The 25,487-nt window shown below is 48.9% G+C and overlaps 1 protein-coding gene across 1 annotated transcript in view; it reads right to left on the bottom strand.

Moving 5' to 3' along the window:
• SPEN (spen family transcriptional repressor) overlaps positions 1-23,210 on the bottom strand; it is a 69,843-nt gene extending 46,633 nt beyond the window's left edge. Inside the window, exons 1-2 of the mRNA XM_086476006.1 lie at positions 23,128-23,210; positions 870-1,190 (exon numbers count right to left, since the gene is read on the bottom strand). Coding sequence (XP_086332132.1) covers positions 870-1,190; positions 23,128-23,210 — 404 coding nt within the window. The remainder of the gene's footprint in view (positions 1-869; positions 1,191-23,127) is intronic.
• Positions 23,211-25,487: the final 2,277 nt, after the last annotated feature.

A 25,487-nucleotide genomic window follows, 5' to 3' on the forward strand; every position in this document is an offset into this window, starting at 1 on the left:
AAACTGGTGTTAGCACCACGTCCTTAAAACTAAAGTATGTTTAATGTGGAGTAGCAAAGAGCTTTTTAAGAGACTAGATAGTAATCCACTCCCCATGGCTACTGGCGTCTTGACTGTATACCATCCAATAAATTCAAGGCAGTAGTTCTTATCCCAGCATTAAAAAAAAGACACTATAATTTCCAAAATTTAGTAATGTCCATCATCTCTTTTTGCCAATACCATCAGAAAGAATAATCCCAATAACTTGGAAATGATGTAGATCCAAAATGGAAACATCACAAGCTGCCTTCGGTCTTCTCCATCCAAGCGTTATTTCCATGGCTAAGTGTTGTCTGTAGAATCCAAGGGGCTGCATCGTTAAAGTCTACTAGAAATTTTGTGGTGACAATCCAATTAACATACCAACTGCGTATAGTGAGAACTGAGAACTAGGCATCAAGCTTTCACAGAATTTTAGGTTCTAGTATTCCGAAGATACTCCAGAGAGAACTTCACCACATGTTGTAGAGTAAGATAGCTCCATCTGGCAGCAGGGATACATCCGAGCAAGGATTTAATATTATCCAAGAAATGGAATCATTACTTCTAGGAAAGAGTAACTCCAATATCGATGCTGGCCAAAGGAAATCTTCCATCTTAAAACCACCTTATTTCAAGTGTAGATATCCAACCAGCTGCAGAAAACATCCTCTATGGATCCACAAGGTACCAGCCACTGGGATAGAAATCACTTCCGTTTCCAACCCAAAATAGGAAACATAGATAATTCCCAAAATTTTAAATCCATCTGGGGGCCCTAGATACGAGTTTGTGTTTCTCACCACATCAAATACAAAATACCTGCCTAGAGAAACCTTGGAACTTACCCATCAAGTCTCCGCTCATAACGTCCTTCCCGTGCATGAAGCGATGGTGGGGGGCCGTAAGTGGGCCCCCCCCCACCTCCTCTGAACCCAGAAACCTCTCTACTACGAGATGCTATGGAAACTGTATCATCCAATCCCCGAGCAGCACTGGGAATGGTTCCTGGTTCATTATAATCCGTCCGTAGGTCTCTATCTCCCATTTTGTTGACAGAGTTGTGTGCCTTCTGCGCACTTTTGATGTCCACAAAATCCACAAACGCTGCCACTCCGCCTTCCGACCCCCTCTTAGGGAGTATTTTGACACTTTCGACACGTCCATATCTGGAAGAAAAGCAAAGCAGAGCACATACGTTAGCACTGGTAGAAAAAGACTGCATTTAATAACATTGCCTCCTGCAAAATCAACAGCAGTTCAAACCATTCGCCCTTTTCCCATACGGCAACAAAATCAATCTCAAAGCACGGCAGAGGCTGGAAAACACGTTTTCAAATAAAGGCAGAAAGCCATTTAAACTTTCAATCATTGCATTTAAAACTCTTCTCCTCCGGTGAGCCTACCAGGAGATCACCTTTTTTGTAACAACAGAGCCACAGCAGCTCAAGAAATAGAAAGGTGTTCGCAATTAGAGCAGCCCTTCTCATCTTTAATCTGATGAGCAAGACATAATTAAAACAAAACTGTGTCACGACAATAAAAATAAAGACATCCTGACAATTTTCTGAAGAAAAAAAAAAAATGACCTTGACACAGCAAGTCCACTACTCCCGTCTATATTTAATCCATTCAGCACTAAAACAAGCATCTTTCTTCTGATCCTCGTTCCTGATCTCAAACCCGTTTATTTACAACAGCCTCTCAGGACACGGGTGAAGCGTGGCCAACCTGAGCACCCCCAGAGCGGGCGCTGCTGGGTTCAGCGTTCCAGCCCCCGCCGCGGCCCAAGCGGCACAACCGGCACGCTGAGGAAAGCTGATGGGAATGTGACATCACCCTACTTAATGTATGGTAAGTAATTGCAAGACAGGCACTTACAGATGAGTAAATGTCTACGTAAAAAAAAATTAAAAAAAAAAATAAAAACAAACATGTTTGTGCACAGAAGAAAACATGACGTCAAAATGTTTTTAAATAGCTTGCATCAACTCATAGCGGAAAGGATAAAACGGGAAGTGTGAACACAGCGACGTTTCAGAACAGCCAAGAACTGCAGGTCGCATTTCGGTTGCCCGTTTCTCTCAGCCAACAGATTTTGAGCAAAACAGGTTAAGGGTTTTTAACTGCCACTGTTAATCCATGACAGGAAGAGGCAAAAAGCATATTTTTGAGTGCACTGACAAAGGGGAAAGGGACACACAAAATAAAAAATTAATCAAGAAACATTTGTAAACTCTGTGAAGACTTACTGCAAAAAATGTTCTGCTCACAAAGGCAGCACAACGCTGAACAGATGTAAACAGATCTTAAACAAGAAAAGCTGTTTCCAGCTATGCACGTAGGAAAAAGCAAATACAACTGCTGGTCTGAGGAGCAAACGCTGTCAGAACCTGCATCTGACTCCGGTTTACGCATGGCTTTCCATACACCTTAAAATTTCATCAGTGTGGTTGGATGACTAATCTTTAAACACGATTTGAAAACCTGCCTTGCTGACTGCTGGCTTCTCATTCCAGCCTGACCTACTATACTTTATATATGATCTGGTTTGGATTTAGATCTCATTTTCCTCTGGGTTATACCCCAGTGAATACGGCGCACTGTCCGTTGAGGAATACGTGCGCAAACAAGAGCATCTTTCAAGTCAAAAAGCGCCTTGTTAGGCACAAAAAGAGACACATATGCACGTGGGACACATTCTGTCCAGAGCAGAGCTGGCCGCCTTTGTACTCGTGGGTGCAGCACGGTGACGTTAATTCTCAGGAGTTTCCCAACTTGTGATACTGAACTGAGGCACCAGTTATTTTTTATTCTAATTAAAAGTGGCAAAAACCAAATAATGGTGAGTGGTACTGCGGGAAAGATACTTCCCAAAGTCTGCACTCTTCTGAAGCTGGATATGGTTATCTTCCCTTGAAGGCAAGATTTAGAAAGACCAGAAAAAGTAGAGGATATGGTTAATAAAATCTGTGTGAGGAAAAGATAGGCCTAATTGGATGTGGCACATGTAGAGAGAGAAGAAACAGGAAAGGAAGAAGGGGGAAGGAAAACAGGAAAGACCCTATTTGAAAAAAATGTTCACGCCATGAACGAACATGACAAAAAGTAAGAAACATAATTATGTATCCTTGTTAACATCACCCTTTAACACGCGTTTCAGTGCCAGTTCTCCACAGACAACAAAGGAAAGATGCAACAGGACAGAGGGCTCTAACTCTCACATCCCTCCAGGTTTTCTTCTAAATAATGCAGTTACAGAAGTGACCAGTTAGGACACGTACCTGCCTCTTGCTCACTGATTACACATTCATTTTTTGGCAACACGAGCCCATACTTCGTCTACAACCTTCAGGGTGCGGGGGGGGGGGGGGGGGGAAGTATCTTACCACCACTCAAAAACACTAAAATCCTGACCTTCTGACTGCAGGCACCACAGCCTACTTCTTACGAAGTCACAACACAAATGGACTCCGAAAGACTTCCCGCTCACCAGCCTGACAATTCTTTTATTTCCTAATTCTGAAATCAAAACACGTACGTGTTATTATAATGTACACACAGACCTCGATTATTTTTCTTTCACTGCAGAAGATCCAGAATGTATTAAAATGTTCAAATATTCGAGCTAAAGCTGCCCACAAAGCACAGAAGATACAGAACATCGGTGTATTATGCTCCCAAAGTACCCACAAAATCGCCCAGCAAACACACAACTCTTGCAGCCGGAGCTTTATTTTTGTATTGGGAAAAGTGTATTTTGGCTGCCGTTAATTAATTTTTTTTTTTTTTTTTTTTTTTTAAAGTAAGAAATGGATGGAGGAGACTACTACTGAATTCCACTACAGCCATGGTCCTAAATCACCCCACTCGGAGACGGCACATTTTAATCCGTCCGTTATCCAGATACATAAATATACGCTGTGCTTTGGTGTCCTGCACCATACCCTTGACGAGCCCTGAGGATAATCTGTGACAATCGTCTTTGCTGCAAGCGAGGGAGGCAGATGGGGGCGGGGAGGAGAAAGGGAGCAGAAGGAGGGGGATGAAAGAAAACCAAGAGGGAGAGGGCCCTGAGTATTCAAGGACAGCTGCTGGGAGAGGAAGGTTTGCATTTTCCTTGCCCCAACGTGGTCCTGTGATTACACACATCCTTCGGTCCCCCACCGTGAAGATTAATCTGTCTAGTGATCCGACCCAGCCCCACCCGTTGGCGTCTCTCCGAGCTGCTCCCGTCTTGGCAGATGCTGCCGGGAGGAGGACCGCAGCGAGGGGAGAGGGGGGGAGATCTGCAGTGCTGCATCACCAGACGGGTTTACTGCAGCAGAGTAATTACGTTACAAAAAAAAAAAAAAGAAAAAAGAAAAAACCCACGACACTTTCTGGAGGGCCGGGAGAGGCGACGACAACACCGCGTTTCGTTAGGCGGATCACACGTTAAGGCAAGATGGAGGCGAACGCGCTGCGAGGAGCAACCTTTGTCCAGATGCCGAGGGCTGGGAAGAGGGGACAAAAGACAAGGGGAGGCATCGCCGCGACCTTTGGTAACGTTCGCAGAGCGGCTCCTCTCAACCTTCGCCTCGTATCGTTCTACCTGTGCGTTAGCCTTTTCCAAGAAGGCTGCCTTTTGCAATCGCTGGCAGACCGAACAGAAAACAAAGAGGCACGTTCGCTCAGCTCCAAATCCGCAGACCCCAACAAAAACAAGGCTTTTTAGTGCCTCTGCCCGTCTGCAACTCATGCTGATTAATCATTAGCTCCGTACTGTAACGACGGCAGCCGAGGCTGTATTTTCGGAGGGGTTTACAGTTCAACCAGAAGCAGAGGAGATGAGGACATGCAAGAGCTGTTATGTCACCGAGCCCCTCCGCCAGCACAGCACCATCACAGAGCCAGCTGTAAACAGAAATCTAGCGGCCCTTTCAGAAAAAAAAAGTTGCTTGATAATCAGTGCTCAAACAAAGCCACACTAATCCAGCTTTTCAGACAAAGAAAAGGAATTCATAATTTAAGCATTATCGGTTTATTCACTGTAGATCAAAGCACCTCTATAATCAAGCAGCTGAAATGTTTCTGGGCTCTTGGCATGGCTGCTCGGCATGTTTCTCTCGCTCTCCAGCCCTTCCTCCTCCCCAGCTCTTCCTCTCGTACCGGCAGACAGCGCGGCCGGGTTGGGAAACACAGCCTCCACCAAGGCAAGGCCGGGCTGGTTCCTCCTCCCCTGGGGCGACGTGTCACCCAAACACAACCAAAGTCATCCCTCACCCTGCACCGGGGTACCCACACCCTCGCCTCCCCACTTCTCATTAATCATTTCGTCGCGGGTGCTTACTCCAAACATTCATTTTTCTGCACGGTCTCTGCTGTTCCCAAGCAAAGGCATTTTAAACAAAGGCTGGACTAGCAGAAAGCCGGCCAGCAAAGGTTTAGTAAGCAAATGTTACCGTTTAGCTGCAACATTTCATAAACTGATTAAGATCTTTACAGGATGATACACAGATGATAGGAAAAGGTAGGATGAAATCATGGGAAATCGCTCTTTTCATTTATACAGAATCTCACTTTAAATCGTACTACCTCCCTGTGTCTCACGCTGAGCTCCCCCTGAGCTTGTGAGGACCTTTTTCACCCAACCATTCCCATTACGGCAGAATTCTGCAGGTCAGCAACATCCCGGTCTAAAAAACTTCACCGGGTTTTTATTTAGAAGCCAGCACAACGTTACGCTCCAGATACTACTAAATGCAAGACACACTGCAAGATCAAAAATAGCGCAGGAGGTTTTTTTGTGCTTGTTTCTGTGCTGCTCATTAAGAGCATGATTTGACAAGACATTCTGATACAGCAGGACATCTGAATATTTTGGATTCACTTGGATTCACTTTGACTAAAGCCAGATATCTTCGGCCATCTGAAAAGCACGGCTGATTTTTCCGTGCCACGCTCATACTCCTTCCTCCTCCATCATTATATAACCCAGGCAAGCCCCAGCCTGCATTATTTAGAAAAACGCTCGCACAGCTTGAAGCTTTTCTTGGCCAATCGCATTCCTCTTGCTTTGTTGTTATTTCATAACAAAGTAATGTGACCTGAAATAATACTTATCCTGAGCCCGCGCCTCTTCTCCTTAATTCACAACTCCAAATCAGCCCAAACGCCCCGTGTGCTAGGGGTTACTCCAGTCCTGTATTTCCCTCTGCACAAAGCAGGTCTGCTCCAGATGCGGGGAAATGCAAGACGTGCAAATACTAAAGGTGCCACAAAGCAGGTTGCCATCACCAGCTCCACGGGGGGTTTTAGCCAGGCTGCCGAAGTCTGCTGAACTCCATTAACACCAGTTCTGGGCTCTTCTGCTATCACAGAGACATTCATTTCACAGGCTAAGAACCTGGCCCACCGCAACAGCGCACACGTCTACTTTCCATCCATACCATACGCAAAGTAACACATCGGAAGAGCAGCAAACCCAGCGGCTGGACACCAAGCTGTGGTTACAGCTATCCCGAGGAAATCCTGCTCGGGGTTAAGTGCCAGCTTCCAGCATCACCAACTCATGACATCAACCGCACAGGGAGCGTCTCCCTCCCGTACCACCAACAAAAGCGGTGTTGAACGTTCACCGCTGTCGAAGTTCCTAAGCCAGCAACACAAAGACACTTGTGTCTTTACAGAGGGATTTGCAAAGAATAAGGCACTGTAATTGATCACAATGAGGGTATTAATGTAATAAATAAAACATACCATATAATAGTTATAACATGCCTGGCCTAAGAAAATTGCAGACCACAATGTTCCATGCTACATACTCATTATAGCCACACACTTGACTCGGCACAAAAAAATATTTACATACTTTATTTTTCTTTTTTAGAAAGGGAATTTCATATCAAGAGTGATATGAGAGGGTATTTCACCACCTTCAGAGCTGAGCAGCACAGCTCTTCAGGATTACGCCCTACTTCAAGTAATGCAGAGTATCAGTTCAAAATCTGACAGTATCATCATGTGCCTAGCATGGCAGGCAGACCTGAGAGATTACAGACAGAGAAGAATGAAGGAATCTAAACAAAAAGTACTCAAAAATGCACAGGCTGCGTTTACTGGGTTTGGCTCCTCTCATAAACACAGTAACTGTTCTACAACAGACAGCAAAACCAGAGACAGACCATAAAGAAGCACGTGCACAGGGCTGGGATGAAAAGAACGCAAGGTAATTGAAATGTATCTTGATAGAAACAACCACCAGAGTTGCAGAGTCCTGGAAAACTACACTTAAAATCAACTTAACAAACGCGGGGAACTGCCACCCGATGAGCCGCAATCGCTTGGCTCTGTAGGACTGTCACTCAACCCCAGAGAATTTGTCAAACGAGATCTCAAATGCTTAACGACAAATATGGCCATAGACACACGGCCGCCGGCCTTCGCCAGCAGCTGCACTTAAGGGAGGCCAAAAGCAGTGTTTACTGGGAACAACTCGATGAGACGTCTCATCACCGAGGGCCCGATCCAAAGCCGGCTGAAGGCAGGAGCCTTCACTCCCAAGGGCACTGGACCACACTCTGCACGGAGCTAGCGCACCAGAACGCTCAGGGCACCAGAAATCCCTCGCATCAACGCACACGCGTTTCAGTTGTATCTTGAAAACTGGCTATTCAGGATCGTGGTGAAAATCGTAGAATGGTTTGGGTTGGAAGGAACCTTAAAGATCATCTCAAAAATACCGTATTTATCTAATATACATACACACACACGTCCCTTGGAAGAGCCCACCATTACCATTTTGTAACGCTCCTCCAAACACCTAATCTTCCCCCAATTTTCTGAAGAAGTAGGTTTAAATGACAAAACCCCTAGACAAGGGTACCAGTGCAAAGGCTGCCAGCAATGTATGGATCACTTCCAGCAGCCTCTAGAGGAGATTCAATGTATGGTATTGGCTCTCCTTATCTCCAGCTGCTACACTGCATTAAAGACGGCTAAAAATAAAGCAAACTAAATGCCTCTCTAACTCTACCTTTCTCGGCACAAAATCACAGAATCATAAATCATTTTGGTTGGAAAAGACCTTTAAGAACATCGAGTCCAACTGTTAACCCAGCACTGCCAAGTCCACTACTAAACCATGTCCCTATGTACCACATCTACACGTCTTTTAAATTCCTCCAGCGTTGGCAACTCCACCACCTCCCTGGGCAGCCTTTTCCAGTGCTGGACAACCCTTTCGGTGAAGAAATTTTTCCTCATGTGCAATCTAAACCTCCCCTGGCACAACTTGAGGCCATTTCCTCTTGTCCTATCGCTTGTTACTTGGGAGAAGAGATCGACCCCCACCTCACTCCAGTCTCCTTTCAGGCAGCTGCAGACAGCGAGAAGGTCTCCCCTCAGCCTCCTCTTCTCCAGGCTGAACACCCCCAGTTCCCTCAGCCGCTCCTCACCAGACCTGTTCTCCAGACCCTTCACCAGCTCCGTTGCCCTGCTCTGGACCCGCTCCAGCACCTCCATGTCTGTCTTGTCCTGAGGGGCCCAAAACTGCACCCGGCCTTCGAGGGGCGGCCTCACCAGTGCCCAGTCCAGGGGCACGGTCACCTCCCTGCTCCTGCTGGCCCCACCATGGCTGACACAGGCCAGGATGCCGTTGGCCTTCTCGGCCACCTGGGCACACCGCCGGCTCGTGTCCAGCCGGCTGCCGACCGGCACCCCCAGGCCCTTTCCCGCCGGGCAGTTTCCAGCCGCTCGTCCCCAGCCTGTGGCGCTGCGCGGGGTTGGTGTGACCCAGGGGCAGGACCCGGCCCTTGCCCTTGTTCAACCTCATGGCCTTGGCCTCGGCCCGTCGATCCAGCCTGGCCAGGTCCCCCTGCAGAGCCTTCCTGCCCTCCAGCAGAGCAACACTCCCACCCGATTCTGTGTCACCTGCAAACTTACTGAGGGAGCGCTCGATCCCCTTGTCCAGATCATCGATTACGATACTAAAAAAGACCGGCCCCAATACTGATCTCTAGGGAACACCACTTGTGACTGGTCACCAACTGGATTGAACCCCATTCACCAGCACTCTTTGGGCCTGGACATCCAGCCAGTTTTCAATCCAACAAAGAGTACGCCCATCCAACCCATGAGGAACCAGTTTCTCCAGGAGAATGCTGTAGGAAATGGTGTCAAAGGCTTTACTAAAGTCCAGGTAGACAAAATCCACAGCCTTTCCCTCATCCACTAAGTGGGTCACCCTGTCACAGAAGGAGATCAGGTTAGTCAAGCAAGACTTGCCTTTCACAAACCCCTGCTGACTGGGCCTGATCACCTGGTTGTCCTCTACGTGCCGCACGATGGCACTCAAGATTATCTGTTCCATAACCTTCCCCAGCACTGACGTCAGGCTGACATGCTTGTAGCTCCCCAGATCCTACTTCTGGCCCTTCTTGTAGATGGGTGTCACACTGGCTAACCTCCAGTCAACTGGGACCTCCCCAGTTAGCCAGGACTGCTGGTAAACGATGAAAAGCAGCTTGGTGGGCACTTCTGCCAGTTTCCTCAGTACCCCAGGGTGGATCCCCAAGGACTTCTGTGTGTCTAAGTGATGCAGCAGGTCGTTATTCATTTCCCCTTGCATTATGAGGGCTCCATTCTGCTCCCCACCCCTGTCTTCCAGCTCAGGCAGCCGAGTACCTGGAGAAGAACTGGCCTTGCTATTAAAGACTGAGGCAAAGAAGCCATTAAGTACCTCAGCCTTTTCCTCATCCTTGGTCACTCTCTTTCCGCCTGCATCCAATAGAGGATGGAGATTCTCCTTAGCCCTCCTTTTGTTGCCAATGCATTTATAGAAACATTTCGTTACTGTTTTCTATGGCAGTAGCCAGATGAAGTACTAGATGGGCTTTGGTGCTTCTAATTTTCTCCTGCGTAAGTTCACAACATCCTTGTAGTCCTCCTGAGTTGCCTGCCCCTTCTTCCAAAGGTCAGAAACTCTCCGTTTTTCGCCCAAGTTCCAGCCAAAGCTCGCTGTTCAGCCAGACTGGTCTGCTTTCCTGCCGGCTCATCTTCTGGCACGTGGGGACAGCCTGTTCCTGAACCTTTAAGATTTCCTTCTTGAATAATATCCAGCCTTCCTGGACTCCTCTGCCCTTCAGGATCTCCTCCCAGGCTCCTAAACAGGCCAAAGTCTGAAAGTCCAAGGGAGCAGTTCTGCTGACCCCGCTCTGAGAATCAAGAACTATCATTTCGTGATCACTGTGCCCAAGACAGCCTCCAACCATCACATCACCCGCAAGTCCTTCCCTGTTCACAAACAACATGTCCAGGGGGCGCCTTCCCTAGTTGGCTCCATCACCAGCTGGGTCAGGAAGGGCTCTTCCACACACTCCAGGAACCTCTTGGACTGTTTCCTCTCTGCTGTACTGCCTTTCCAGCAGACACCTTGGAAGTTGAAGTCCCCCATGAAAACAAGGGCTAGTGATCATGAGACTCCTCCCAGCTGCTTATAGAGTATTTCATCTGCCTCTTCATCCTGGTTGGGTGGTCTGACAGACTCCCACCACAATATCTGCCTTGTTGGCCTTCCCCCATAAACACTCAACCCTATTCTCACCATCATTAAGCTCTAGACAATCAAAACACTCCCTAACATACAAAGTGACCCCAACCACCTCTCCTTCCTTGCCTGCCCCTTCTGAAGAGTCGATAGCCACCCATTGCAGCACTCCAGTTGTGCAACTCATCCCACCGTGTTTCCATGATGGCAACCATATCATAGCTTTCCTGATACACAATGGCTTCCAGTTCCTCCTGTTTGTTGCCCACGCTGCGGGCGCTGGTGTAGATAAATTGCTGGTTCTATAATGATAACCTATCGTGAGCGGCTGGGATAGCATTCTGGATGATCACAAGTAGGAAAGTTCATCAGCGAGCAATAAATCCACACAATTTAAGGGTATGAAAACCTTTACCTTCCCAAAGCCAGGCAAAATAAAAGCTCCCCGTAGCACAAGGAGCGCTGGCTTTCAAGCCATACCAAGAACAGACCTTGTGACAGCGATGATTCAGAAACATGCCCTAATTACCGAGCTCCCGTAATTTTCTAGATTGCAATCTGAGATGCTTTAAATGCTGTTTAGAGTGATCTTTATTGGCTCCGCGACCTTTGGGGGGAGAAAAACAGCGTTCTTCAGGGCATTCTCTGCAGCTCTCCTCCTAGCAATAAAGATCTTCAGGGAAACCTCAAAATTCAGGAGCAGAAACCATCAACCAGGTTACAGAGCTCAGTCAGACCGCTTACATGACTGGGGTGAGTCCTCAACATGGTGCTTGTAACTCCCCCCTCCTGTCCCATCGCCCACATTAACTCAAACCCAGATCCATCAGATTTTGCAGCCCCCTTTAGCCCCCAACAGCACTCAATGGGAAATCTCCCAAGTCCGACTACCAACAGGGGGTTGTTAATGAGATACAGCACGTGTTCCTGCCACGCACTGAAAACAGCTACAGCTTTGTCTACACTCGTAATCCCACCCTAAGAGATGACAAGTAGGAAATTAAAAAGCTAGCACAGGCACATTCACTGATAGTTCTGATACCTCTGTTATTTAAGAGCAACGTGCTCCACGTATCAGATTGTCCAGTAGATAACTCTGTGCTGAAATAAGCGCTCGCTTCTTGCTTTACAGCTCAGCTGAATGCTCCATTTTAAGACACCAAGTAAGAGTGATTCCTAATTAAGACATTTTATTTATGTCTTTATTGCAAAGTCACCATTTGGATACCACTGAGGTATTAATATACAAATGAAATTATTATGTACCACCAGAGAGGGAAGAAACAGAATATTTAAAACTGTTTATTCATGGTTGCTACTGTCGGCAGCAACCACTTCTTCCAACAGTCAACAAAGCAGGAAATTTTTCTGCAGCCCCCACAACAAAAAAAAAAAATTTGCCAGAGATAAGCTGTTCTAGTGCATACGTATCAGGTGAAACTTGTGTAGATACACCCATTCCTTGAGATACGGATCAGTGCCACTGCAACACCCCCACAACACGCAGCAGCGTTCAAGAGGAGTCCTAGCAACATTTCAACCTGACGAAGCCACCAGAGGGGCAGATGGATCCACACTGTGGGCACTGGGACTACATGAAGCTGTAGGAATAAAACAAAGCCTCAGCTTGACCTCAGCAACATCTACCTGGGCTGCATTTAACATCCTTGCCCAAGTCAGCAGTTCCGCTGCCTGCAACGTCAGGCGAACCCAGCGTTGCATCAGACCATCTGCAGGCTGCAGTCGGAAGGCACATCTTGACCAAACTGTAATGAAGGGCTTAATGCAAAATTACTGAGGTAAAGCTGCGTAGAGGCAGCTGAACGAGACACGCTTCCCGTTCGCATGGCCACCTCAGCCAGCCAGAAAGGAGGCAGAAGCTCTGTTATTAAGGAACTCTTCCTAGTTGTCACTTCTGTACAATTAAGGACAAGCACGCAAGCATCTGAGGCAGGGCTTTTTGGTATATGCATCATTTAAAAAAAAAAAAGAAATCAAAGTGGCTTTGTGAGCAGAAATAATGAAGACTCATTTCTTATGGATGCATGTCTTGAGGTTGAATTCTCCGGCGTCCAATAACTGCCAGTTCCCACTGCAGCTTTTCCCACGGTCAGGAACACCTCTCTCCCATGTGGATTCTTTAATGTCTAATAAGGGTTGCACTCTCGCTGCAGCTTTTCTCTCCATGGGGCCACTAATCAAGTCTCTCTCCTCTATTAAAACCGCTTGTTTTCACAAAACTCAAAGGAACACCGTATCTCTGAGGCTGTGAGTAACCCCTTCGCCCTCAAGTTTAGCTGAAATTGGCTAACGGGATCAAAATTCATTAGGGCAGATACATATGCACGGCAAGATCCCATCAATCTTGCTCTCCAAGCAGATCAGAATAAACTCGACTGTTCGCAGAGGCCTGAAGGGGTAACAAAAACTCGTGGAAACTCTGCATGTTCAGCTGCGTTGCACCAAGTACAACGCGCTGTGATTCTTCATCCACCGACCTAAACAGATGTGCGCTATCACGTTACTACATGCTAGACACACAGCCGCTGAATTCCATCTCCAGGGCGTTTTTTCTTCCAGCTTAAACCATAACCTGCAGATTTGCTTCAAAAATACCAGTGGCGATAGGCTACATGAAATGCTTTCTGCCCAGGAATCACACAAGCCTGTTCTTTTGTGTGACTGATTTTAGGATTTGTTTGGATTTGATTTTTAAGTACGCCCTGCGCCACAACGGTAGGGGAATCTCTTGATTAATCAAGTTTTTCATTCTTACATGAAAGGGTAATTCCCCATCTCAGTTTTGCTTCTTCAAGCCCTGCTTTGCATGTATTCGGCAGCAGATGGAGGAAAATGCAGAGTCATAACATTATGGTCTCCCTGCCATGCTGCAGAGTACTTTAAATATGTATCATCTTAAAGCTTTTTTTAAGTCTTGGTGCTCACTGGTTCATACTTCTCTAGTCAAACACGAACTTTACCACCTCTTCTCCAAGATTTTGTATGTCTTCCAGAAAACAGTATTTCAGAAGAAAATAAAGTTTATCTGTCTGCAGTCTCTCACACCATCCCAAGTGATGGGATCGCCCTTCCCCCTTGAAGCACAACCGGGTCTGAACAAGCGACCGGCTTCAATTCAGCCAATAGGTTCAACAACTTGGAATTTATTTCTGATAGGAAAGCAGCCACGGATACAAGGACTCGCAGTCAAGCCACCAACCCCAGAAGCTCACCTACTCCCAAAAGGTTATGATCTTGAAACTGGGCAGGAAAAAAAAAAAAAGTCCCATCACCCTGAAAAGAAAATCAGTTCCCAGCCAGCCCAGCCTCCTCCACAGAGCCCTGTATTTAAGTTGGCCAGCCGCTCCCGTACTGCCACACCAGCCACTCACCCCGACACAGGTGTGCAAATGTTGTTTTGTTGGTTCGTGAGTCACCGCTACCATCACCTTGGAGAAAGTGCCCGCTCCTGTGACTAAACCAACTGGCAACACAACACTCGGCGCGAGCCAGGTGTCAGCCCAAGGAAACTCCTACTCCCTGCTGACGAGCGCCCGGTAAGAGCCACGCACACACTCGGGACTCGCGTCTGCGGTGACTGCCTGCGCTCTAGGCGCTTCCTCCACAGGCAAGAGCTTAAAACTTCACAAAGCTGAGCTCCTCAGCCAGCCAGATTTTAATGGTTTTTCTTTTAATGCAACTCAAAGTCAAGGCTTTGCAAAGTCAAGCTGAAAACAGCTTGAACTTCATTGCAAGGACAGCTGCGGTTTCTCACCTCGGTTTTACAAGCTGACCTAACAGAGGCCTCACCGTACCAAAGAATTCAGCAGCCCCTTCCCCCGAGGTGTATGGGTAGTACCAGACCAACAGGGCTCCTCCGGGGGTTTAAGGATACAGCGAGATGCACTGCACCATCCGCAACACAACCTGGTACCTCACCAGAACCACCAGCAAAGCTGCTTCCTAATTTTACGCCGTTTTGGTGATCAGCTTCACCTTTAAATGCTTGTTTTCAAAAACTGGTCTGACACGAGCTAGTCAAGAGCATGAATTGCCAGCACAACTGAGAGACTGTAATCTCTGAATGGATGTAGAGGAAGAGATGCTTCCTGAGCTCAGCTGCTGCCAAAAAAACAGTGTATGTCGCCGTACCCACAACCAGCGTTATCATCTACATCAGTGTTGAAACCATTTTTATTTTTCAAACGTGGCAAAGCTTCTTTGCTACTAATACTTGCAACAAGTTGGTTTAGAGTTAAGCAAAAGACCACAGGTTTATTTAGACTTTGATTACAAGGAGGTTACTGTGCAGACCGTTAGCCGTCTAGATGCGTATTTAGCTGGCTTTCCAAAAGCAGTGTCTCACACACACAAGCACAGATCCCCTGAAATTAAATCAGATGTTGATTACGTATACAAGGGAGATACTTATCCATCCTGAGCTTTTATTCCCCTCACAGTTAGGATGCTAATGAGGCCGGAAGACTTTTCTCCTCCAAAGACGACTGCTCTAAACACACAACTTGGCAATTTATTTTTCTTATTTTGCTCTATTAACTATTACAGGTCACCCACAGCTGCCACAGAGAGCCTAAAGAGGGAACATTTAAATAAGCCTCTATGCGCTTTTTGGCAGCCGTCACTATTAATGAGGATGGGAGGCATTCACACCAGCGGCAAGAGCAGATGGACCACAGCTCGGTGCTTTGTGCCGCGCGGAAGCGGCGAGCATCTCACCAAAGACACGGACATCGCAGTTGGGGAAATCTGCGACGTGCACATTAAGCTACTCTCAGTGAATCCCACGGACAGAACACACAACCAGCTCAGCTTTGTACCTGGAGAAAAACTGAAGGAGATTCACCACTTGCTAAAAATAAATAAATAAATAAATGAAACTTACAATCTGGCAGTAATCTTTTTAATGAGCTAAAAGATCATTTCAAACCCAGCTTTCATTGGGTACCCAGCCACCTTCGTCACAAGAACTTGGTTTGAACCCAGCTCTGATGTCCTACCACACCAGGGGATAACCAAAGCCACGCAAGCTCTTCTGTTTGGATAGAGGGATATCCAAGAGGAACACACACGCAAGTTAGCACTACCTCCATCTGTAGAGAGCGCCACCATTATCCAACAGACACCGGTGCAGATCACCTAGTCACGCTCCTTCCAGAGATGTTTGAACTTTTCTGGCTTTTTAGTGTTGAGGCGAGAGCATGTTCAGGGCACTCTGATCAGATGTGGAAGCTCACGCTTGAGATCTAAGCGTGCTTTAAAAAAAAAAAAAGTGCTTTCAATTTTAAGTTGCTAAGCTTAATTAAAAAGGGGAAGAGAAAGGAAGCAAAAAAAGCTCCCTTTTGTTCTTGAAAGATGCCAGAGTCTTTACACAGAAAGCTGTCATTAAAACAGACTGCTGCTCTTCTCCCATGATTAGTTTCTCTGAGCGGAAAATTGATGTTCCTTTCACATCCGAATTCTGCTGCATTCTCACCCAAGCCACCAGGAACATTTGGACCTCGGACAAGGCATGAATATACAAACTATAGTACAGAGCCAGCCACACGCAACGCTACAGGATACACTTCCCAAAAACCCACCCCAAGAAGGATGTTGTTTCAACCAAACTCAGAAACTGCCCTCGTATTCAATCTCTCCTGCTAACAGATCAGATTGCAGCAGGCCCTGGAACAGATCCTGGTGTATTTATGAAAAGTCTACAACAATGTTTATTCTTTTACTAAAGGATGTTATCTTCACACTGCAGGACCTTACAGATTGCACGGGACGATTAGAGTGCTAGTAGGTTAAACAATAACTATGGAAATGCAGAAACCAAAGCAGTTGCTGTGTTTTAGTCATCATACAGAAGTCTTCATCACATCTGAATATATTACTGCAGAACAGCGTTGCAGACGTTTTTTCAGGCTCCAGGAGACCAGAGCTGCCATTACTCACCAGGCAGACAGAAAAGGTGAAACCTCCTGTGCTACCCCAGCACATACAACCACCAGGTGGGAAACACTACTGAACTCGTTAGCTTGGGCAACAAAAAAACCCAGCTTTCGTCTGATCTGCATTAACTGTTCGAGTCGTCTTCAGAACACTACAAACGCTCCTGCAAAGGTAAGCCAGGAGGCTGGTTGTACACTGTGAATTTCCATCTTCAGGATCATATTCCTCCCACAAGATTTCTAAATCGGCATGCCGAAGATGCAGCTAAACTCAAAATTGTATTATGGAGAGAAATCATATTTCCTAGTTTATTCCTCAGTTCTCTGTTTAGGAATGTTTGCCCTCGCAGTCTTTGGTTTCAGGGCGTTCTCAGACCTCAGCAAGTTCACTGAACTTCACAAAAAACACAAGCAAAATATCTCACTAGTGTTTATTTTTGGTAGCTACCAAAACCAGAACGTACCCACCCCACTCGCAGCTTAACAACTTACACCACTGCTGCCAGCAACTCTCCCGAAACCTTCAGTAGCCTTAAAACCAGCCAAGACGGGTGCCCCTCCGTTTCACCCCTTCCCCAGCATCTTCAGAACACTTTGTTTTGATGTTTGTTATTTCTCAGGTGCATCTTCACATGCAGAAGGCATGTCCTCTTCTTCACAAGCTGACAACAGTGTGAAACCACTGCAACACAGCCTGCAGTTGCGACACATCGGCTCACGAAAACAAAACTCCCAAGGAGCCCCAGGTTCATCCTGACTCACCGACTCATCCAAAATCTGCAACCTGCTCTCTACTCATTTGGATATTTACTTCCTTCTTTATGAAAAGCCAGCTAGTGCCTCTTGGCCCTCAGCGAAGACAAGGACTTAGTTTTGGACACACCTTCAGACGGCAATAAGGTCATTGGCCGGAGAACTTGGCATGACTTTCTGTCCTATGAAAAGCAAGGAGGGCAAAAATAAATAACAACCAGTCAACAAGGCTATCACAAAACAAATTTAAGCCTTTTTCTCGTCCCCTAGTCTAACCTGATGAATGGATTTAATACCTCCATAAGCCTCGCAAGGACAGGCGAGTCCTCCACACACAGGCCCGCTTTCTTGCAGTCTACAAGGAAGGGCGCCAGGATTACTTTATTGTTGTACCAAAGGAATTGAGAGTAAGGACCAGAAACACCAAAAGCCAGCGTCGCTTTGGAGCGGCTCAGCGACAACAGAAGCTGCTCTTGTCAAATCACAAATACTCAGCCAGGACCTTTGAAGAAACTTCAGAGAAGAAACAATACCAGAACGGCTCAGCAGATGACAGAATTTTGTAACCAAGTGACATCATCTTATCTTTCTAACACGGCTCAGCGTATAAAGCCACTTAATAGAAGCTTAGTCCAAATTTACGCTCTTTGCGGCTTTTCATTAAGTTTCTTTGAAATAATTACACAGACATTTCCTCGGCCAGCGTGGCGTCAACAAGCTGCCACCCCAAGTGCATGCAAAGAGCAGAATCCAGAGCAGCCAGAGGCTTCATGAATCTTAAAACTGCTGAGGAGCCGTCCTCCATGTGACTCAGTCTCAGGGGAAGAAGTAGGTGGCTGCAGACAAACACTGCTCGGTAACACCTCCCGGTACACCGCGGAGGTGATGCCTGTGCTGCTTTACACCGCCCAGTGAATCGGCATTAGGAACAGAATTATTAAAGGAGATCTAGCGGAAAACAAAGACGCGAGCCAGCACCACCATCTCCCCAATTAGCCGCCCGACTGATGAACCTACACCCAGCACAAGGCCGACTTTCACTAGGAACCGAGCGAGACTCGAGGAGGCAGGACTCGCCTCGTGTCTTCCACACCTTCCCTTCCCTTCTGGTTCTGGGCAATTAATTTAATCCCCTTGCCCTAATCCCCCAACCAAATGTCTTCCCATGATCTTCTCGGGTTTTACATTCTGCGAAGCCACGATTACCTTACTGGAGATATTTGTAAAGCACAGCACAAACAAGTCCTGATACTGCCCCATATTCCAGACATTGCTTCAGCAAAGCGTGGCCATAAATTTCACCTTCCCTCTCCTTTCAAAGGCTCTGAACTAAAAAGACTAGTAGCTAACCTACGAAAATACCATCACTTAAAAATCATACGAATTGAGAAAAAACAGGAATAGTTCACTCTGTAGCCTTACTTCTGCATTCTCCTAAAACAAAAATATAACTGGACAGAGATCTCTATATGCAACGGTGATTCAGTACAGCCATCCATGTGTTTGCATCCTAAATGATATCCAAGAACTATTACTCAATTATAAGCGCTAAAAGCCTGGGAACATATTTGAGAGGTTTTTGCTAGAAAACCAGGAGCACTACTACTCCCAGCTCAAGCCTGTTCCCGTGGAAAGGCACCACTGGTGTCAGATGTGAGAAAAAGGCACCAGCAATGGTGTTGTCCTAGCAGCCATCATCCTGAACAGGCACGGAGGTCTTTCTCTTTGGGGCTCAAAGCCAGCACACCAGCAGCAATCTTCACTGCTCTCCCCCACACACCATTTCTAGAAGAGCTGAGCAAACCCCCTCTACTCCACCTTAGTCCACAGGAGTGACGTTCGGAGCAGAAAGCACGGAGACTGCACTCTCCCAGGCTTGAATTTACGCTCCCAACCATCAAGACAAAACATTTTCTTGTAAACTGACCAAATGTTTTCTAGAAGTTATAGAAAACAAACATGCACTCGCTGTTATGCCAGTTTTTTTGCAGAGTAACTCCTCAGAGCAGTTGTGCTTAAAACACAAGCCACTTCTTCAGAAGGTACCCTATGCACCTCCTCAAAACCAGAAATCTGAACAAGGTGAAGCCAGACAAAGCCCATTTCCCCCCCAAAAAAAACCCTTAACAGTTGCCTTCTCTGACACAGCTCTGATCTGCAACTTATTTCTAACGATTTTAAAGGAGCATATTTGTCTCCTGAAATCCAAGGCTTCGCCTGGACTTGGTTGCCACTCTGAATGTCTCAATTCTCCCACAGAACAGGAGATGGCATACCAAAGTCACATGGTTCATAATTAAGAGCCTTTTACTCCTCTTTGCCCTTTGAAACACCAATAAAGGGACAAAGCCATGATCTTTCAGATAACTGGAAGAAAACACAGGGAAGGAAAGAAAAAATTATGGAAGGCCAGCACTTGTGCTGGGGACAACTGTTACTATATTTAGTCGCCTTGTTCTGCAAGCTGCCGAGCATCTGTTTCAATGATGGTGAATGACTTTTTTTCCTGCTAGTCAAGACAGCATTAATTAGGTGAACCCAAATGATTGCTACCACTGCTTCCCCAAGCGCCGAGCTCTCCGCTCCCATATCCTAACATGGATTTGCTGCTTTCCACCCGAACAGCGGACCTCTACTCCTGGCCCCGACTGCTTTTGTATGCGGGAATGCCTTAGTAACTCGGTTGAAAGAAAATACAGCACATTAGAAAGAAGTTTTTAAAAAGTGAGTATCTGCATAGAAGAACAGAAAATCCGTAACAACTTGTTAAAATGCACATAAAAGTAATTCTTTTGCAATCCCCTCTAATACCAAGACAAAAGATTTTAAAAACGGCTTTTAAGGGGGGAGTAAAAAAAAACACCGCTCATGTAAGCCAGCGCTTCTTGAGACCAGCTTCAATATCCTAATTTGAAAGGAGAATTCGTAAGCTGAGTGTTATTTCAATTCACACTAAATAAAACCAATCAGGAGCGTTTTGAAAAAAAAAAAAACACACCAAAAAACCCCCCAAACTACACTTTCTACAAAATGCCTCTTTCATCTTCGTTTGCCCTTTAGAAGAATAACTTGTGAGACTGCAAATCCAAGCAAGGTTCCCACAGTAACCGGTTAATCGAAGGGGGGAGGAGAAGCAGCAAACCCCTCACATTGAATACGCCTGTTGGGTTTCAAGTTTTAGGAGTCTTCCTTGAATTTTCGCTTCTTTAGAAACAAAATGGTTGTGTTTCTCAAACTTGCCCCTAGCAGCGACTGTGCAACAGCAAGACCGCTTGTATATAGGCTTTAATATGGAAATGACAGTATTTCCTAAGCAAAGTGGAGGCTTCAGGGGTAACACGACTCCCGGTCGCACCCCAGCTGAGATTTTAGGCGGTATTTCCCCAAATTCTTCCTGCTGCTGCCGCGGCTCAGCCTCTCGGCGTGCTCTTCACCCTATTCTCAGGCTGGGGGATGGGTGGGAACTGGGTTTCGCCAAGCCCAGCTCCATCGGAAAAGACTTTTCTCTCCAAACTAAGCTGTCCCTTCCAAGGAGGGAGTCTTCCACGTCCCACCTCCACGCTCAGGCAGCCGCCTTCCCGATGGATATACCCCCACGCCACGCAACCCTTGTGTAACGTGTCCCTTCCCCCCGGCGAGTCCCAGCATACAAAGGAAGCCTTGCTCCATTGTCCACCTACAGCACCTATACATCGAGCCCGAAACCCGGCTCTGCATCCACCCCACTACCAGCCACAAATATTTACGTGTTTACACCCCCAAAAGGGCTACGGAGGCGACGTGTCATTCCACCCCCCACCCCGTGCACTAGTACCTGCACCCACAGCCAAATGTTTTGAGGCGTATTTTAACTGTGTTTACTTGCGTGACATCAACCTTACCCGAACGCACAAATCCCGGCTAAAAATCAGTTTTGAAAAACAGCAAGAAACGGCAGAAATGAGGGGGGTCTGCCTGGCTGCAGATCTCCTTCCCAAACCCCTGACTGAAACTCACGAAGGTAAAAACCACCCAAAAAAAGGTAATTAACAATTCAGCGCCTGCCATTTTTTCCCATCCATCTCTAAGCAACAGTACCATAGCAACTTTTTTCCTGCTTTAATACATCTTACAAAAGGAGGAGGACTGGGCAAAATAAGACCCAGGAATGTCAAATTTCCACTCTCGAGTGCCTGCTCCTTCAGCTAGCTATGTCTGGAATTAAACAAACAACCCCAGAGCGGGTTTTCTTTCCCTAAAACCCCTGCCTCTTGTACAGCACCGGGTCACGTATCCCGGACAAGACAAACCACCTCGGACGCAGCACCACCATCCCGCACGCTGCCAGAGACGGAGCCGGCGACTCCGGGCTCGGGGGAGAAAAGGCGAAGCTCCGTTAAAACGGGGCCATTTCCGAGCGCTGATGGCGCCGAGATGGGGTTTTGCTGCTGCTGCAGCCCAGCTCGGGAGGATGGAGGAGATTCCTGGGGGGGTTCCTCCCCGCACCCCCGGGGTGACCCCAGCTGCCCCCACCCCAACCGGGGCCTCGCCGCCATTTTAGACACCGGTTGGCACCACCCGCGCTCACCGGGGCCGCTCCGCCAGCGGGGCGGGGGGCTGCGAGACCCCCCCCCCCGGCCCCCTCGGCACCGGCAGGCGAGCAGGAGCTGGGGACCTCCCCCCCGCACCTCGGTGTCACCGCATCTATTTTTCCCATGGTGACTCATTATTAAGGACGCTCCGTCATTTTTCCAACGCAGGAAGATTAAAGGAAGCTTCAAAATCCCTTTTTTTGGGGGGGGGGGGGGGATTAACACAACCTGGCAGGAGGGGCCATGAGCTGACCAACCACCCTGGGCTCGTTATTTTCTTCTTCCCCTTAAAAAAAAAAAAAAAGCTTCCAGCGTGGGGTGCCGGGCATCAACTTCGCGCGAAAGCATTTCCCGAGGAAAAAGGTGTTGCTGAGGCGGCGGGGGAGAAACCTCCTCCCTCCTCCTCCTCCTCGCACGAAAAGACGAAAGGAGGAGGAAAAAAATACAACCATGCAAACAGCTACTACTTCCTTATGAGCAGGATTAACCTCTGCAACCAAAAAAAAAAAAAAAGGAAAAAAAAAGCCCCACCCCCACAATATAATAAGGAGTCCAAGGCGCTTCCCGCGTGGAGGGATCCGGTGTTTATTTCGTGGGTTTGTGTTTGTTTTTTTTTTTTTGTACGAGTCACGTTTTCGCAGCTGCAGGCGCTTCGGTTCCCACCGCTCGCTGCACGGGCACGGTCGCACCTCGGGGGGCGGGGGGGGGGAAACACGCAGCATCCTCAGGGTCCAGATAGAGGAAAACACAGTCAAAAGAAGGAAAAATTAAAAAAGAAAACTCCAAACGTGGAATAAATTAAAAAAAAAATAAATAAATCAATGGAGAAGCAAGATGGCCAGGCTTAAGCCTGCCTCCGAGACACCCCCCTCGGCATGAAATCCACTCCGTGAAGAAAGCCGAGCTTCGACACGCCGCTCCTCCGTCGTTCTGTGGTTTATTTTTAGTCGTTGTTATCATTATTTATTATGATGATGATGTTTTTCTCCGCTCCGGCAGGTCTCCCCTCAGGTCGCTCCACGCCGCCAGCCCTCCGCGGTCGATCCTCGCCATGGCGCGAGGGTTATTTACAGCGATTTTGTTTTCCTCCTTCTCTCCACAGGCCGCGGGAAACACCGTCCCCTCACATTCCTCCCGGTTTTTTGATTATTTTTTTTCCCCCCGTATTTTCCTCACACCGAGAGGGTGAAGGGCCTCCCCGGGGGAAGGGTGGGGAGAACGACCCGAAGGCGCGGGAAGAAGCGGCGGAGACCCCCCCCCCCGCCTCCTCCCTCCCTCCCCCTCTCCTCTCCCCACTCACCGCTTGAAGTGCTCGATGATCTTCTCCTCGCGCACGTTCTCCGGCAAGTTGCCCACCCAGAGGTGCCTGGTTTCCCGGACCATGCTGCGCGGCGCGGGGCGAGCCCGCCGCCCCTGCCCCGGCTCCCGGCCGCTGCCGCCGCCGCCGCCGCCTCCCCCCTCGCAGCGTTGCCGGCCGCCGCTCGCCTCCCGCCGCCGCCGCCGCCTCCTCCTCCGCCTCCTCCTCGCCGCCCTCCGCCTCTTCCGCCGCGGGGCCCTGCCGCCCTCAGCGCCGCCGGCTGCCTCCCCCCGCGGCGGCGGCGGCGGACGACACCATCCCCTCCGGGGGGGCCCCCTGGCTGGCGGGCCGGCTGGCGGGCGGCGGGCTCCCCCTCCGCCGCGGGTTTTCTTCCTCCCCGGCTCCCCCCGCCGCGGCCCTCGCTCGCTCGCTCCCGCTTCCTCCTCCTCCTCCTCCTCCGTCAGCGGCAGCGCGGCGCCCCCCCCCCGCCGCCGCCTCCTCCTTCCCCCCCTCCGCGCTCCCGCTCCTCTGGCGGCGCCGCTCGCTCGCGCTTCCCCCCCCCCCCCGCCCGCCCCTTCCCCGCGCCTCTCGCAGCGCCACACGGGGGCCCCCGCGCAGGCGCACTGCGCCCTGGGGCGCGCGGCGCGGCCCCGACGGCGGAGGCGGAGCGCGGGCGCGGAACGCCCCGCTCCCGGGGGAGGGGGGAGGCGGTGGGACTGCGCCTGCGCGGCGCCCTGAGGCGGGCGGGGGGGGGCTGCGATGCAAAACATGGAGGGGGTGCACTGCAAAATGAGGGGGGCTATGCAAGGAATAAAGGGGGTGCACCGCAAAAATGGGGTGCACTGCAAAAAACGAGGTGCACTGCAAAAAATAAAGGGGGGACTGCACTGCAAAAAACTACAGGGATTGCATTGCAAAAAACTGGGGTGCAATGCAAAAAAAATAAAGGGGGGGACGCATTGCCAAAAATAAAGGGGGTGCACTGCAAAAAAAGGGGGTGCATTGCAAAATGAGGGGGCGCACTGCAAAAGAACAGCAGGCTATGCGAAAAATAAAGGGGGGCTGCACTGCAGAAAATGGGGTGCGCTGCAAAAAACCAAAGGGGTGCACTGCAAAATGAGGGGGCACTGCAAAAAACGGGGTGCGCTGCAAAAAAATAAAAGGATTGCATTGCCAAAAAAAACCCGGGGTGCTATGCAAAAAATAAAGAGGGGCTGCACTGCCAACAATAATGGGGGTCGCTGCAAAAGAACAGGGGGCTATGCAAAAAAATAAAGGGGTTACCCAGCAAAACCTGCAGAGGTTACGATGCAAGAAGTGAAGCGGGGTTGCCACGCGAGCCAAAAACGAACCGGGCGCTGCAAGGCGAGGGCAAGGTCCCGCGGGCAGCCAGCGCCCCGTCTGCGCCCGGGCCGGAGGCCTGCGGCCGAGGAGGGCAGGGAAAAGCTCGGAGGGGCTTCTCCCAGCCCGGGGCGTCCTCGCTGGCCAACGCAGCCCCCTTGCTGGGTGCGAAGCCTCCACCCTCACCGAAAAATGGGGGCTGTGAGGATGTCCCCCATCCTGAGGCGTCTGTACCCCTGGGCGAGCCCAGTTGGCCGCGATCGGCCAGAGCGAGTGACAAATTAATTTGGGCGCAGGCGGAGAAGGGCCATGGGGAGCCCGCAGCTCTGTGTGTCTGTCTGCAAGGGCTCCAACGGCCAGAGCTATAGGTCACCCCGAGCCGGGCGGGAGTCACCGAACCCTCCTGGCTGCCCAAAATATTTCACCCTGAGAACCACGCGAAAGAACCTCCCACCCACCGCCGGGGGGATTCGGCGGCGAGTCACCCCCCTTCTCCCCCAGCGGGTTTTTGCAGAGCTCTGTCATTATTTTCCTTGGCCAAAGCCTCCCGACGCCACTTTTCTATTGATTAAAACCCTGCTTTATTTGTCGGGGTGAGCGGGAATTTTGTTGCCTTTGCCACCCGGTCCAGCCAGACCCTGCCCGGCCAGACCCTGCCCGGGGCCACTGTAACCTTCTGGCAACGAGTCCCTCGACAACTGGTCCAAGTCATCAAGCTATAGGTGGTTTAACAAACATGCAAACCTCTTGATTTAATCAGACCTCTGACGCACATCAGCTCGAGCCTCGGCAGACCTGAGCCTCATCCCCAACTCTACCTCTACCCGGGTGGCTGCGAGCCCATCCCTTCATGGCCTCGTGCCTCAGTTTCCCCAGCGATGATGGGCGTTACGCCGCTCTGCCAAACTGAGATCTGCCGATTAATAAAAAAAAAAAAACAAAGAAAACCAAAAACCCACCAAAACCCAACAACTCTTTGCACACAAACCATCTATTACTTAAAACGTGACGGAGCCACGTGC

This window comes from Leptosomus discolor, chromosome 20 (genome assembly GCF_034619465.1).
Source record: "Leptosomus discolor isolate bLepDis1 chromosome 20, bLepDis1.hap2, whole genome shotgun sequence".
Classification (NCBI taxonomy): domain Eukaryota; kingdom Metazoa; phylum Chordata; class Aves; order Leptosomiformes; family Leptosomidae; genus Leptosomus; species Leptosomus discolor.